Here is a 15,621-nt window from a genome sequence, read left to right as displayed (position 1 = left end):
AAGCCAACGTACAGCAGAGAAGTACAAAACATCTGAATACTCACTGTCCAGCTCATCTAAAAAAGTTTTAAATTGTCGATGATTTAATCCTCGTGTTCGAATATAATTTACGCATTGGACGACATTTTTCATGACTTCTGCAAAATCCAGAACTTTGGTGCACAAGCTCTCTTGGTGAATAATGCAATGGCTTACAACTACGTCTTGTGCTCCAATTGCAGTTAGAAATTTCTTGGTGAATCCATTTGTCCTACCTGTCATGGAAGGAGCACCATCTGTTGTAACACCACATAATTTATAAGGATTCAGTTCAAACTTTTCTACAACCTTAAGCACTTGTTCACAAATATCCTGTCCTGTGGTTGTGGAGGAAAGGCTTGCCATATCTAAAAACTCTTCAAAACATCAAAGCCTGCAGTAACAGCTCTGATGAAAATGACAAGTTGGGATGTGTCATTGATATCAGTGCTTTCATCCAAAGCCAGACTGAAAGCTTCACATGAATTCAATCTCTCTTTCAAAGTTTCTTTGATATCCTATGAAAGATCTTTTGTCCCATGTGAGACAGTAAAGCGGAAAGGCTAGTTTGCTCCACCAAATATTTTTTCTCTGGACATGCATATTCTGTGAATATTGTTAAACAATTTTAATAAATTCTCCATCACTGAAAGGCTTTCCTTTTCTGCCATACATTCACAAAGCTTAAAACTCAGTTTTGTCACCAGTTCTGAATTTTTCTTGAAAGTGGTAAAACACCTTGTTGCTTTTCAATGGATGTTTTAAATGTTCAATTTGTCCTTTCGTGCCTGACCAACAATTTCATCAAACTGGGAGGAGTGCTTAGTTGCGTAATGTCGCTTAATATTGTACTCTTTCATGACTGCAATTGTAGTTTGACAGACGAGGCAGACAACACCTTGATTATGTGGGACAACAAGATATTTTGTGCACCATTCACTGTTGAATAACCTTCCCTCATCATCAATTTTTCGTTTCTTAACTGCTGACATTTTACTAGCCCTGAAATCAAAACAAAAATTATTCTCACGAAAATAGCAAAGTAGAAAAAAAAACATAGAATTTATTTACACATGGAACCTCTTATGGACAGAAACACATGTTTCTAAATTGGCATCCCGATCATAGCTTTCCGGTACTTCAATTAATTGAGAATAGCAAAATACAGTGTGACCTCGCCTATTCGCGGTTCGCCATTCGCGGCCCTGCATATTCGCGGGTTATGCGCGAACTGCGTTTTTGTAGGTCACAGAGACTGAAAGGGCTTTTCGAGGAGATTTCTGTTGTATTTACTCAATCAAGCCGTTTTATCAATTGTCGTCTTCACCAAACAAGATTGGACTGCTATTGGCTGACTGCCTCAGCTTCCCCAACAACGCAAACGGCAAAGCACAGCCCGGTAACGCACGGTACAATTTAGTGAAATACATAACAGTATGCAATATTGCTACATTATTACTGCATCAATGAGTATAAGTATCATTAGTGTTTGGGAAGCATTTCATATAGTATATAATCGCATACATATACGTTTTAAAACTGCATCCAATATTCGCGGTTTTTCGCTATTCGCGGGAGGGTAAAGAACGTAACCTCCGCGAATAACGAAGTCACACTGTACATAGAATCAGATGCATCTGAAAGCAAAAATTTTAATAAATTCAGTAAAGTCACAACAATATGCTAAATAATAATCAATTTACCTTCAATCTCTTGTAGTAACTGTAAAAGGTAATAAAATTTTCACCAATAATGAATGGCGGACAGCAGAGGTTAGGGAACATTGTCGCCAGCGGGCGAAGGCGAGGTTCAGGACATGACGTTGAGTCGTAGACAATAGTGCTAGTGCACGTCACCTATTCATGCCCTAAGGAGGCTGACCAATCGAATTCGGCCTGCTCCTCTCTAGCAAAGATAATTTTAGAAGTTTGTCGAGTCGAAGCCTGGGAATCCCGTAGGATCGATGCTTTTAAAAATATTCCATTTGCGTTGGATTACAGATCAGGCCACATGGTTAGATTACAACAACTAGGGCCACACTAAATGGCTTGGCGGGCCGGGTTGTGGCCCGCGGGCCGCCTGTTGCACACCCCTGCTTTAGAGGGTATGAGTATTAAAATTTTGAATTTGTGAGTGCAGATATTCAACTCCAATGATCCCTTAAACAGTCCAGTTTTTATGTCACTTTATTGATCTGATATAGAGAGCTTTTTTTTCTTCATATTGTCAGAAATTGCTGGAGTGGAAAAAGATTGACATACATACAGTTTAGTATTATTATAAAAAAGATAATTATAATATGCTTATAAAAGAGTAGGTATAGAACCAAGTGTGAATTTTTCATATTAGTAATATAATACATAGATTGCTCTACAGGTCAAACAGCAGGTCTGAGATTATGATACTTAGCCATAAAATATTCTTAATGTTAGATGTCTCATTCTAGTTTTAAAAAAGGGTACAAGTCTTTTCTACAATGATATGTGATATACTTTTAACATCATATGACTGTATATAGGAGTATTTTACAGAAAATGCTAACATAGTGAGTTTACTAATAATTTCATATGAACCCTACTGAGACAGGTAGTGGTCAGAGGGTATGTCATTACATATGTGGACTTAAAATCAACATGTTATTTAACTATTGTTTTATAGGTGTATGTCAGTCAATTTGGCTTTGAGTTGTATATTATAATTCAAATTTCAGTATTATACGTTAGTTAATTTTTTTACTTGGCCAAATATTGATTTATTTTGTTTCATGTGATACATGGATTTGGTCAGCTTACATTTTATGATGCCTGCAATACAATATATATAGTTTCATACAAATAAGAAATCTGATGTTCAATATTGGTATGCTAGAATTTAAAATAAGAGCCTCTTACCTTTTCTGTTTGCTGAGGTGCCATGATATTTAGCACATCTGCCATATTGCACTCGACCCACTATCTTATCATTTGAAAAGACTTGTTTATCTATATTTACTTTTATATACCAATAATGTTATAACTACTTGAAAGCTGTACATTTCTTATACATAATTCTGTCACTATTCCTAAGTTACTTCAAAGAGAAAGCTCTTATATCATTGAAAAATTTGAAGTATTATGATCAAGGCTATTTTGTGAATAGAAATTTTTTTTTAACCCAAGTACAATTTCATTATTAAACCTGCTAAATTACTAAATTACAGTGGATTTTTGGGGTATCGGAATAGTAATTTGTAAATTTTGTTGTATTCCAAGATGCTTATATAAAAAATGATTTTTGGATGAGACTAAGTGAATATGGTCATGAGTGCAAACAATTTTTCCAATTTTTTTATTGTTCTATAGTTGAAGAAAACTGACATTTGAAAATAATAGAATATTAATACTCAACACTGAACTAAAATAAAATCAAAAGAAAGAACTGTGTTAAAAACAGGAACTCCAAACTTCTGATGAATGATAACTTGTAATAAACAAAAATAAAAAATGCTGCACCAATCAAAAGATTCCCCAAGGTACAGGCTGTAATGTGGGATATAAAATGTACCCTAGGTTTGAGAGTAACTTATTAAGTAGAACCCACATTGCAGCAGGGATACACTGTATATCAGTCTTAACCTCCATTTACCATTCTCTAAACTAATTTGTATAACTCCTAACTACCACCAGTTAAGTCCACTCTAACTACAAATTTTCAGCTAAAATACTTATCAGAAACTTTCTTAATTTATACTTTTTGATATTTATTTAATGCATTCTTACATTTATCACAGAATATATTAATAATTTTATTTAGTTTTTAATTATATTTAATATTAATTTTTGTGTCAACATTTTAGTATTAATAAAAAAATACTGTAATTTATTACACATTTTACATAGTAATATAGGAAATGGGATGCTCATAAACATTTACATGCAGTCAGTCACATCTATACTAACACTAACTTCCAACCACAAAAAAATTTAATCACTATCCTAATACTTAAGTTTTAGTGTTCAACTTTGTACAAAGTCTTATCATAAATTTCTTTCACTTTTGCTCTCAGTCTGGATTCCTGTATGTGGTGAGGGGACCTCCCAGGGAAGGTTCTGTTCTTTCAATTTACCTCCTCCAGGATGTAAACATCCACCCATGGGTTTACTGTGTGTGGCAACTCATGAAAAGGAGGAGAGGATCCTGGTGGTTGAGGGATCCAACCCTATCACACCACTTTGGCCTTGAATTCCTGTAGATGGGCAGCCTTGGGGTGTTCCCCCTTGGGCAAGTAGGCTGGTCCACTTGGGCTAGTATTAACCAAGTACCAGTGTTGGATGTTCTCAACAGGTGTTGTGGACACTGATTCTGATGCTGGTGTGTGGGTATAGTGCTCACAAAAACCCTGGTGTTACTGCATTGTCATTGTTTGGCATTGTAGTGCATTCCCTCATAGGACTTCACAGTGGGTGGGGTCAGTGGGCATTGAAATTTTCCTTTTTTTATTATGGATACTCCAATTAAAAATCTTAATAAAATAGTGAAAAAAAACAATCTATAGTTAAACGACCACGTCTTGAAGATTCTGAGCAGCAATCCTCACCATCTGTACCACCTGTTCTTATATTGCATTCACTTTCAGACAAACCATTAGGGCAAATGTCTCTTCTTCATTCAGATGGGACTAGAGGGACTTGTTGACTTTCCATAGTCAGTAAAGAAGCTTTGCTCTGGTGACATATTTGTGGAAACATCCACATCTCAACACAGTGAACTCCTCTTGCATTCAAAGGTGATTGCAGATATACCTATTGAGGTTACACCTCATGCTACTTTGAATTCATTACGAGGAGTTATTGTTGAGAGGGATTTGAAGAACATCTCTGAGTCGGAGATTCTCACTGGTTTCTCCACTCAAGGAGTAATCACAGTGAGACGTATCTCCACTCGCAAAGATGGAATTACGATTCCGACCAACATCCTCATTCTGATGTTTACATCACCATGTTCACTAGTCACCATTGAGACAGGTTATCTTAGTTGCAAGGTATGGCCATATATTCCAAACCCTCTCCGATGTTTCCAGTGTCAGCGGTTCGGTCACTCAAAGTCATCATGTTGAGGTTCCTTGATGTGTGCTTGCTGTAGTTGCAAAAACCATGATGTCTATGTGTGTGAAACAGACCCACTTTGCATCAATTGCAATGGCTCTCACTCTTCCTACTTTTGTTCTTGCCCTAAATTGTTGGAAGAAAAAGAAGTGCAGCATTTAAAAATGATTCACAACACTTCTTATCCTGAGGTGCAAAAGTTGTTGTCCACCACTTCATCTTGGACATATGCTGCTGTACTTTGTTCCACAACTACAGTGAGAGTACAGACATCTCTTTGTGCTTCTAAAAGAATCATTCTCAAACCAAATGAAAAGTATTTTGCCCTCCATGGTTAAAAATGTTGATGAATCAACTTCAACACCTATTTCTGTTCCTTACATACATCCCAACAAATCCCAAGATCCACTTCTTTTGGTTCCAGGTACAGGGATTTCCTTGGATACATCTTTTCCCACACCAAGATGCAAAATGATCATTCATTCACATCCTCATTCCCTGGAATCCTCTTTTAACAGCAAAGTTCTGCCCGATCAACCCAGGGCAGGATCCTTGGAGGTTCATAGATCTCCCTCAAATAAAGACAGTAAAGAAAAAAGACGTGGTTGTAAACAGAAGGGTTCTCCATCCAATTTATCTACACAAATAAATATGGCCACCTTGATAAATGGAACTGTCAAGGTGTACATTCTAATTTGGATGACATCAAAACAATGATTGCTTCTTATAATCCTGTGTGTCTTTCCTTACAAGAAACATTTCTGAAACCTGCTGATACAGTCATCTTTAGGTGGTTTTCTTTATACAGAAATGACAGGCTGTGTGATTGACGAGTGCATGGATGGGTGTCACTGATGGTTGATCAGCATGTGCCCATCCTATCTTTGCCACCGACACACCCTTGGAGGCCGTAGCCATCTGTGTTTCCTTGGGTTGTACCAACACTGTTTATTCTCTCAACCTGTCACCTGGAGAGACATATGATCAATCAGACCTTGATGCTCTCATTGAACAGTTGCTGTCTCTGTTTTTCATCCTGGGGACTTTAATGGACATCAGCTCCTCTGGAGAAGTCCTGATATTGATAGGGAGGGGTCACTCTGTAGAGCGTATGCTCTCTGATTACAACCTTTCTCTTTTTAATACTGGTTTTTCTACTTATTTCCATGCACCTAGTCAGTCCTTTACTGCTATTGATCTCTCAATATGCTCCCCTTTATTATTTTCCCATTTTTCTTGGAGGGTTGACAATAATCCAAGAGGCAGCGATCATTTTCCTATACTCTTGAGAGAGACTGGCCATGGTCGATGCCACCCACCCGTGTGTCCTGGTGCAAGCTGAAACTGGCAAACTAGTTCACTTTCACTGCTCTTGCAGAGTAATATTGCCATTGTCTGTAAGCTATCAATAGGTGACTGTGTGGCAAGAGTAACTGACTGTATTATACAAGCAGCTGCTCAATGTATTCCTAAAACCTTGACATGTTTTCCATGATATCCTCGTCCATGATGGACAGCATCGCTTTTCAGCAGGCTCGCGCACATGCTCAGTGGGTAAGATGTCAAAGCCAGAAGGAGTCTTGGATTAAGTTCACAACCAGCATATCTTCTACCACCAGTACCAAAGTCATATGGGACAAGATTTGAAAGGTCAATGGGCAATATAATTCTGTCCCCCTCTCAATCTTGCTCCAGGTGAAAGCTTTTGCTGGGTATCTAGCACTTCTGCTTTTTTTTCCTTCTTCTTAGCCATCAAGCCTTGAGCAGAGCAATCACCTCTTTCATTTCAAGCTGATTGTCTCTATGATTATATTCACCCCATTACACTGATGGAATTCAAACTGGCCCTTCATCGGTCTGACATCATATTTGTTGGACGTGATGATGTACACTATGAAATGCTGCATCTCTTGCTATTCCTCTGATTGTTTTTAACTGGATCTGGCTGGCGAATGTTTTTCCTGATGCCTGGAACCAATATCCTTGAATCAAACAACCTCCTCTCACCAACCTAGTGTGAGTTCTGAAGACAGTGCTCCACTGCATACCACCTGATTCCACTTGAAACTTTTCTCAAACAACATCTTGTATCTGTTTTTTTTTACATTGAGAAGGCTTATGATACAACATGGAGGTATGACATATCGGGAACCTCCATATATATGGGTTATTTGGCCATTTGCCCATTTTTATTATAAAAGTTTTAATGGACAAGAGATTCCAAGCTCGTGTGGGTTTGACACTTTCCCGTTCTTTTCTACAGGATCTTGAAGTCTCTCAGGGCTGTATTTTGAGTGTCACACTTTTCAGTATAAAAATTAATGATATCACTGAACAACTCCCTCTCACTCTTGCAAACGGGCTCCATGTCGACGACTTTCACATCTTATGTCAGACTTCCCTCAATTGTTTACTGCAGGAACCACAGCAAACGGCTTTAACTTCTCTCTCTCTAAAACCATTTGCATGCACTTTTGCAGCCAATGGGGTATTCACCCTGATCTTGAACACCGTATTGGTGAAGTTGTGCTGCCTGTGGTCCCTGAGACAAAGTTTGTGGGGCTTATCTTTGACTGTAACCTGACCTTTATACCACACATCAAGCAGCTACAGGTCAAATATACAAGAGCACTGAACATCTTCCATGTTCTTTCTTCCACCACTTGGGGAGCAGATCTATGTTCTATGTGAAAGATATATTGTGCTCTTATTCGATTGAAACTCAACTATGGATCACTGGTCTAAAGCTCTGCCAGAACATAGGCCTTAAAGATGCTGACCCCATTCATCATCAAGGACTTTGGCTCTGCATTGAGGCTTTCCGGACTTCCCCTGTTCGGAACTTCTACATAATCTCATGAACCTTCTTTGCACCTCTGCTGTTTGCAGCTGTCTTTACTATATGCTTCAAAACTTTGTTCCTTACCAAAGCATTTCACCTGGGGTTGTGTTTTTCTTCGTTGATTGGCCATACTTTTTCAGAACAGATGGTCTGCCATTGCTCCTTTTGGCCTTTGTATCCAGGTGCAGTTGGAAGAATTGGGTCTATCCTTGGTTAACATTGCTGTATCCATTTGTCAGCCCATCCCACCATGGCTTCTTCCAGTCCCCAACTGTGACCTGTCTTTAAGTCATCTGAGAAAAGTAGGTACTCCTGATTGGAAATACTGCCTGCTATTTGCTGAATATCTTTGAAACCATCCTTTCATTCCTATTTATACAGATGGTTTGAAATCAGGTGACTGTGTGGGCCTTGTCATGATATGTTGTGGTTCGGTAGTTGCACGCAGAATTCCTTCTACAGCTTCTGTGTTCACTGCTGAACTGTATGCCATTTCTCTTACCCTAAATCACATAGAAGCAAAGCAGTATTCAAACTGCACTATTTATACTGACTCACTTAGTTTCTACTGGCTTTCGAATCGCTTCATGTTAGTTCACACCCTGTTCCTGCCAATATTCAAAACTGACTGGCCAATTTCTCTTTAACATCTACTTCTATCCAGTTTTTCTGGATACTGGGCCACATTAGTATTCACGGGAAAAAGTTTGCTGACACCACAGCTAAGTCTATCTGCTCTGGTACTATCACCATTGTGCCTGTCCAACACATGGACAATGGTCCTGTATTCAAGGCTCGGCTCCGTGCCAGCTGACAGTTGACTTTGAGTGAGCAATGCGAAAACAAGCTTTTCCAAATAAAACCCTATATTGGATTTTGGCCGTCTTGTTCCCATAAGGATTGGAGGAAGTTGTTAGTTGTTCTAAGTAGACTATGCATTGATCACAGTTTTTTAACTCATTGTTTTCTTTTATCTGAAACTGATGCACCAGTGTGATTTCTGTGTAATCCTTCGGTCACAATAAGCCACATTTTACTGTCTTCCTGAGGGCTCCATTTTAAACATGTTTTGTCCCAAGGTTTGTCCATAATGTTAGAAAGTGTTATTGGTGATGGTGACACTGTCCACCTTGGAAATGTTTTTAATTTTTAAAGCCCATTTATCTTTTTAATGCCACTTAAGTTTTTTAATTTATAAGTTAGACCTTTTTTATGTAATTTCCTTTTAAAAATCACAGTTCATCTAGTTCAATTTGAAATTAGAAAATGGCTGTGATGTCAAATAACTGGAAAGGCCAACTTCAGGTGACTGATGGTGGTTTTTGTACTTACCTATTAGTCTTCCTGGCAAGTTATGATATTTCCATTATTCTACAGAAAGCCCTTTACAACTTATATTACTGTAGTTTTACTCTTAACATTGTAGACTAGATGTAAACATTGGTTTTATGCTATTTGTTTTGTTTTTTTAAACTTTGTTTTCTTTTACCTTAATTTCCTTTTATGAATTTTACTAAATTTACTTTAATTTTAACTTTTTACCAGATGTTTGGCACAGATAGCCTAGCTGCATTGTGTCATAAAATACCAAATCAACCAACCAAACAAACCAACCTTTCACTTTTATATCATCAGAAATAGATGTGAAGAGATTAGACGAAATTCTTGGTAATTTTGCTTTGGAGATTCATGTTCTTTACTGACAAAAGACAGACAATACTTTTCATTTGTTTCATCTTCGTAGGGTGTACTGACGAGTAACTTGTACATTACAGCATTCAATACAGCATTGTGAGCTGCAGGTGGATCATATAATTTTAAATTTGTGTTGGTGTATATTTAGTCAGGCATAGTTCAAAGATCAATAAAATTAAGAGGTTTAGTCCATTTGGAATCTGTACTTGTGATTTCCTATGAGAATTTGCATTTATTCTAGAACAAAAGAGAGGGTACTTTAGATTTATTTCCTAACTTTTATGTTGGTCACAAGGTTGATCAAATCAACTGGCACCATATAGGGTTAAGATTGATGAAATAACAGATGTAAAATAATGTTTTATTCAAAAAATATTTGATGGTGGTTCAGGAGGATAGAGGAATTGCACAAACAAAACCTGACAACTTTCAAAGAAAGGTTTTTAATCTCCAAAGCAAAATTACTTTGCATGTTGGATAATCAACATTATGAAATAATTATGTTTATTAATTCATTAATATTTTATATTTTTACACTTTATTTAATCAAACTATTTATGTATGTAACTTTAATAAACTTTTTCCAATGCAAGTGTTGGCAAGGCATAGTTGAATGTTGTTTATGAATTAACTATTTAACTCATTATTAACAATGTAAAATGGTTACCAAAGGTGCTGAAAGAAATTTGTGTGAATGTTGTGATAGGTAATACAAGTATAAATATGTGAGAGAGATATAAATAAAATATTTTATAGTGCAATGATGAGTTAGTTAATGTCACACAACTTTTTGTAATTATAACAAAACATAATGAATTGGTGAATGTACTATGTAATTTATTTCATTTTTGGAATAATTTTTATCACTTGTCTTTTGTCAGACCTTGTGTGAAAAATCATCAGAAATACCTATACTGAATACAACATGCATGATGTATGGGCATTAAACGAGTAATACTGCTAACACATTTGCTGTCAAGTGCTGTACTAGTGAGTCACAACTGACTATTAGTTATGGACCATGTGACATATGGGTGGGTTATGGACAATTTTGTTTCAAATCCAAATTTTTCTTGTGGTATATGAGTTTTGGGACACAGTGACTGCTTCACAGCATCTCTTGAATGGCCCTAGGAGTTATTAGTACTAGTGGTGGCAGTGAATGTGTTAAAGAATAGTGAGAAGAAATTGACATTGTAAAAGCTATGTAACTAACTTTCTACTACAAAGTAAATGTTTTAAATTCATCAGTCAAAAGTTGAGTTAGTGCAGAATTGTGTAAATTATGCATAAAATTCTGCCTGTATGTAAAATGTTGGTACATCACATTTGTTTTGGTTTTTTTCCACATCCATGTTTTGATTAGACATAGCCACAGAATGATACACTTAACACAATACAATCACTGCCAGTTGAAATTCCTTGCTTTCTCTGTTTATTTTGTTTGCATATATGACAACAACTGTGTGTTGTGAAGATCAGCCATAAGCTAGTCAAAAATATGAACAAGCTGTCTGAATTTGAATGATTGAGTGGCATATTTTCAAATTTGTTATTATTTTTTCACTACCAGCTAGAAGACATGTACACATTGTTAAAACCTTAACAAGATCTTGATTAATGAATAAGAAAAAAAGAAATACATTATATTTTAAGTCTAATTTTTACCTGAATCTTTGAATCCAGTCTTGAATTTACAAATAATTATTTTTTTCTGATGTGTGTGCATATATTGTTTGAATCATTTATAATTTCCTTTATATCTGATAGCCAGAAGAGAAATTAACAGATTACGGAATTCCAACCTTGGTAGCCAAATATCAGGTACATCATCACACTTGTGTATTCATCATCGTCACAATCGATTAGACAACCTCAGAACACTAATTCTTGCTGATAATCAACTAACTAGACTGTTGTTGACAGCTGAGGATGAAGGATGTTTTGAAGAAGAGGAAAGTAGATCTCAAGATTCATTTGATACAATGTCAATTTCAAGTAGAGTAAGTCTGTTGTAAATCTCTGATTTAAAAAAAAAAAAGTAACATGTACCTTATTACTTAATGGATATGGAGCAGACGAGGTTTATAAGAGGTAATAATATTAAAAAGTAATTTTTGTCTTTTTTTTAAAGAATTAATTGAAAATATTTTTTGTTTGTTATTTTGGTTATTTCTTTATTTTCAAGCTGTTGTATATTTATTTGTCATTCAAGGATTCTCAGGGTGCTGTAAGAAGCAGAGTGCTTTTTCCCAACCTGTCAATGTTGGATGTGGGAAACAATCAGATACAAAAAATTCCTGTCATGATTAGTGATCTGACTAATTTGTCAGTGCTAAATATCAGTGGCAACATTGCTATCTGTAAGTTGCCACCAGAGATGGGACTTTTAAGCAAACTGTGGAACTTGAATACTCGAGACTGTAACCTGAATGATCCCCTAAAGAGTATGATTGAAAGCAAGAAGTATAAGACTATGGATATCATTGGATACCTGAAATCTATATTAGAAGAGTAAGTTTTATTGTAGATCATGTGGCCCACTACCATATATATGAAACTTTTAGACCTCTTTTTGAGAAATATTTTTTAATGCAAGTTCAGATACTTTGAAGTATTTAATAGGTTATTTTTGTCTGAACACAAAATCCCTAAATTATTTGCTATTGGTATATTTATTAACATGAATTTTTATTTTCTTGTGCTCTGTGTGACCTGTAATAACTGTTCATGGAATCAATTATGATTTTAAATGCAAAAAACATTAACTTGAAATTTAATATTAAACTTAAAGCTTATTTTGAATACACTGATGGCAGTTAACATAAATTTATAAATCATTAAGTTTCTGTTTTGTGTCTTTTTTTATTTAACCACTTCTCCCTAGCAGTTAATAGAAAGGCTGTGAAGATTTTTTTTTTTTAAGTACAAGCTTTTATATACTTGATACTTAAAACTGTCAGTACTTGGTGAATCTGCATCATTACAGAATTAAGGAAAAACAAGACAATTGGACATTTCATGACTGTATCATTTATTTTGACCATGGTTTTACCAGTAAAGGCACCATCTGGTATTGACTGAAATATTCTCTAGCAGGGTCTATGTGTGTGTGTGTGTATGTTTAAGAAAAGAATCAGAAGTGGGGTAAGTAGTGGTGAAGAGCTTAAGTTATTTTGGTCTTTTATAACTTTATCTTAACTTTTTTTTTGTAGGCATCTATTTATTTCTAAAGTTTCCAGACTATTTAACTTTTTATTTTTACAGAAATATGTAAAATTTTGAATTTTATTTTCTTGAAGCAAAATGGTGTTCAGTTTCAATGAGGTGTCATGCAAAAGTTGAATTTTTATTAATTTCCATCTTCTAGAGTGTTTTTTAATTTTCATTTCCATGAAATGTCCTGTTATTGCAGTCTTGACAAGTTAATTGATGAACACTACTATTTCTCTACTTTTTGATTCTGTCTTTGTTGTTGCACATTTTTCTTGGGTTGTTTTTATTTTTTACAGAAGAATGCTACTCTGTAGATTTCTTTGTTCTGTGTGTTATATATTTTGTGAGAAGGTTTTTCCAGTCTGGCTTCTTCAACCATTTTTTTTTTCATTTTGTGTTTAGTACAGTGCATGGGTATATTAATGTGAAATTTAAGGCTTCCAATTTCTTAAACAACAATGTGTGAATTAACTTGGTTGTAATATCGTTGTTAACAGCAATTTGTTTTATAGTTTTTAATAATCTTCATAACTTGCAGATGGCAAGGGTATAGTGATAAGTCTGTGTAACAAACTATGAAACATGGGAAGTTTGGAAGATATTGGATGCCTCAGAGAAGCATGTGTTATGGTGTCACTATAAATTAGTTTTTTGAAGACTTTGAAGGAATATATGTCATTTTTCAAGTCCAAAATACTAATGTTCCCATTTTCATCAAATTTCTGTAGTAATTATAATAAATTTGTTTTGTGAACTTGAAATATGTTGATGTTTGGGACTTGTATTTATAATATCAATATTTAACATGTTTTGCATTATTTTCAACACTGAACAGTCTATTTACTAAATTATACATGAAAACTTTTGCAAACAAAGAAGAGAGGAGGGTTGGTTGGTTGGTTGGTTGGTTGATTTAGTGTTTTATGGCACAAAGCTGCTAGGCTAACTGCACCAAACATCCTGTAAAAGGTTAAAATTAAAGTAAATTTAGTTAAGTTCATAAAAGGAAATTAAGGTAACACAAAACAAAGTTTAAAAACACAAATAGCATAAAATCAATGTTAACCTCTAGTCTACAACGTTAAGAGAAAAACTACAGTAATTCAAGTTGTAAAGCACTTTCTGTAGCATAACTGTAATTATCATAACTCGCCAGGAAGATTAACCGGTAAGTACAAAAACCACCATCAGTCACCTGAAGTTGGCCTTTCCAGTCCTGGTTTCAAGTTATTTAATGTTACGGTCAGTTTCTGATTTCAAATCAAACTAGATGAACTGTGATTTTTAAAAGAGAGCCACATTAAAAAATTGGTAATAAGGTGTATAAATTAAAAAAAACAAACTTAAATGCCATTAAAAATATTAATGGCCTTTAAAAAAACTAAAAACATTACCAAGGTGGACAGTGTCACCATCAGTGTCTAACATTATGGACAAACCTTGGGACAGAACATGTAGAGAGGCGGGAACCCGTAACTAACTCATTATTCTGTTTATGTATTTGGTCATTAAATATGAAATGGTTCTAATGAAGGCAGGTGTTTATTATTGCTTTTAATATTTCATTTAGAACAGGGTTTACTTTTCCTGTATACATTACTTTACTAACCATTTGTTTACATTCACTAATAAGCATGCTGGTTAACATACTACAAAACATCAAATGAAATAATTTTGGCATTATTCACATATCTTTACATTTTTAAATTTTTTCTACAAGCTTCAAAGAATGTTTATACCAAACTTTGGTTTAAAACTAGTTAGACTTTTGAAAATATTTTGGCTTTCCATGCTATTTTGTAATAGAGAGCATTAATATAGGGAAAAAAGGTATAAAAGGGATATTTGTTTTGTGTAGCTTAGGAAGTTCATACAGATCTGGTGGGTTGGTGTTCATAATGATTAACAACTTAGCTTTAAGTTTGTGAAGCGGACTTTAGCTGTTATTCAGCAAAGATTTAATGTTTTTGTTGAAGGTTGTGATGGTGTGTGTTTAGGAGCATGAAACTGTTAGAATCAGGAATATTGTCAATTTTACTGTGATAATCTTGTTTTTCAAATACGACAATCATGTTACTTTTGTTTACTTTTGTGATTACTAAACTGTCATTTTTAATTTTAGAGTTTATAGATATTATCTGCATGGACTCCTAATCTCCATTTCTAGCATAGTTTTCAGAAGGAGTTTGAGTGGTTTTAGAGCATATATTCGTTGTTACAGAGTCAGATTCAGAATTCAGTCTACCTTTATATCTATTACAATGTGCACAATGTGTTTTACACTGAACCTGCTTTTGGGATAATATGTTATATTTTAATCTTTAATAACTCGATATTTTCAGTTATTATGAACTTGGATTTCAAAAGGCTTACTAACTTAGGATGGAATTTTAAATGGTAATATTCTAATAGATTTGAATAATTATTACATTTCTTCAGATAATCCAGTTTTCTTTTCTGCTTAAAATAAGTGTTATGTATCAGAAATCTTCTTTGCTTATTTCAGGTCTTTCTTGGCTGAACTTGAATGTTTTTGGTCTTGAGTGAGATGTATTTTGGATTGACATTCCACATCACACACTTGTTTTTGAACTAAAGGTGTTGACTTGCTAATCACTGTTTCATTTTCAGTCTTTTGCACAAGGTGGTTGATCATGCTGTACTAGCTTGTTTTATTTAATTGATACTTGAAATTGTTGGTACTTGGTGAAACTCCATTATTGTAGAATTCAGGGACAACTATATATTTCACAAATATATCATTTA

At 34.9% G+C, this 15,621-nt stretch overlaps 1 protein-coding gene across 8 annotated transcripts in view; it reads left to right on the top strand.

Annotated features, from left to right (window-relative positions):
- The window catches only part of Lrrk (Leucine-rich repeat kinase), a 297,360-nt gene that overhangs the window by 135,109 nt on the left and 146,630 nt on the right, over positions 1–15,621 (top strand). For all 8 annotated transcript variants that reach the window (XR_013032330.1, XR_013032331.1, XM_076517601.1 and 5 more), the window contains 2 exons: positions 11,410–11,642; positions 11,855–12,153. Coding sequence is in view for 6 of the 8 variants with exons in the window: in XM_076517601.1 (XP_076373716.1) it covers positions 11,410–11,642; positions 11,855–12,153 (532 nt within the window). In the remaining 2 variants the exon portion in view is untranslated. The remainder of the gene's footprint in view (positions 1–11,409; positions 11,643–11,854; positions 12,154–15,621) is intronic.

The sequence above is a fragment of the Tachypleus tridentatus genome, chromosome 8, assembly GCF_004210375.1.
Source record: "Tachypleus tridentatus isolate NWPU-2018 chromosome 8, ASM421037v1, whole genome shotgun sequence".
Taxonomy (NCBI): Eukaryota; Metazoa; Arthropoda; class Merostomata; order Xiphosura; family Limulidae; genus Tachypleus; species Tachypleus tridentatus.
Note: the sequence above shows the minus strand (reverse complement) of the source record. Positions and strands in the feature narration are given on the sequence as shown.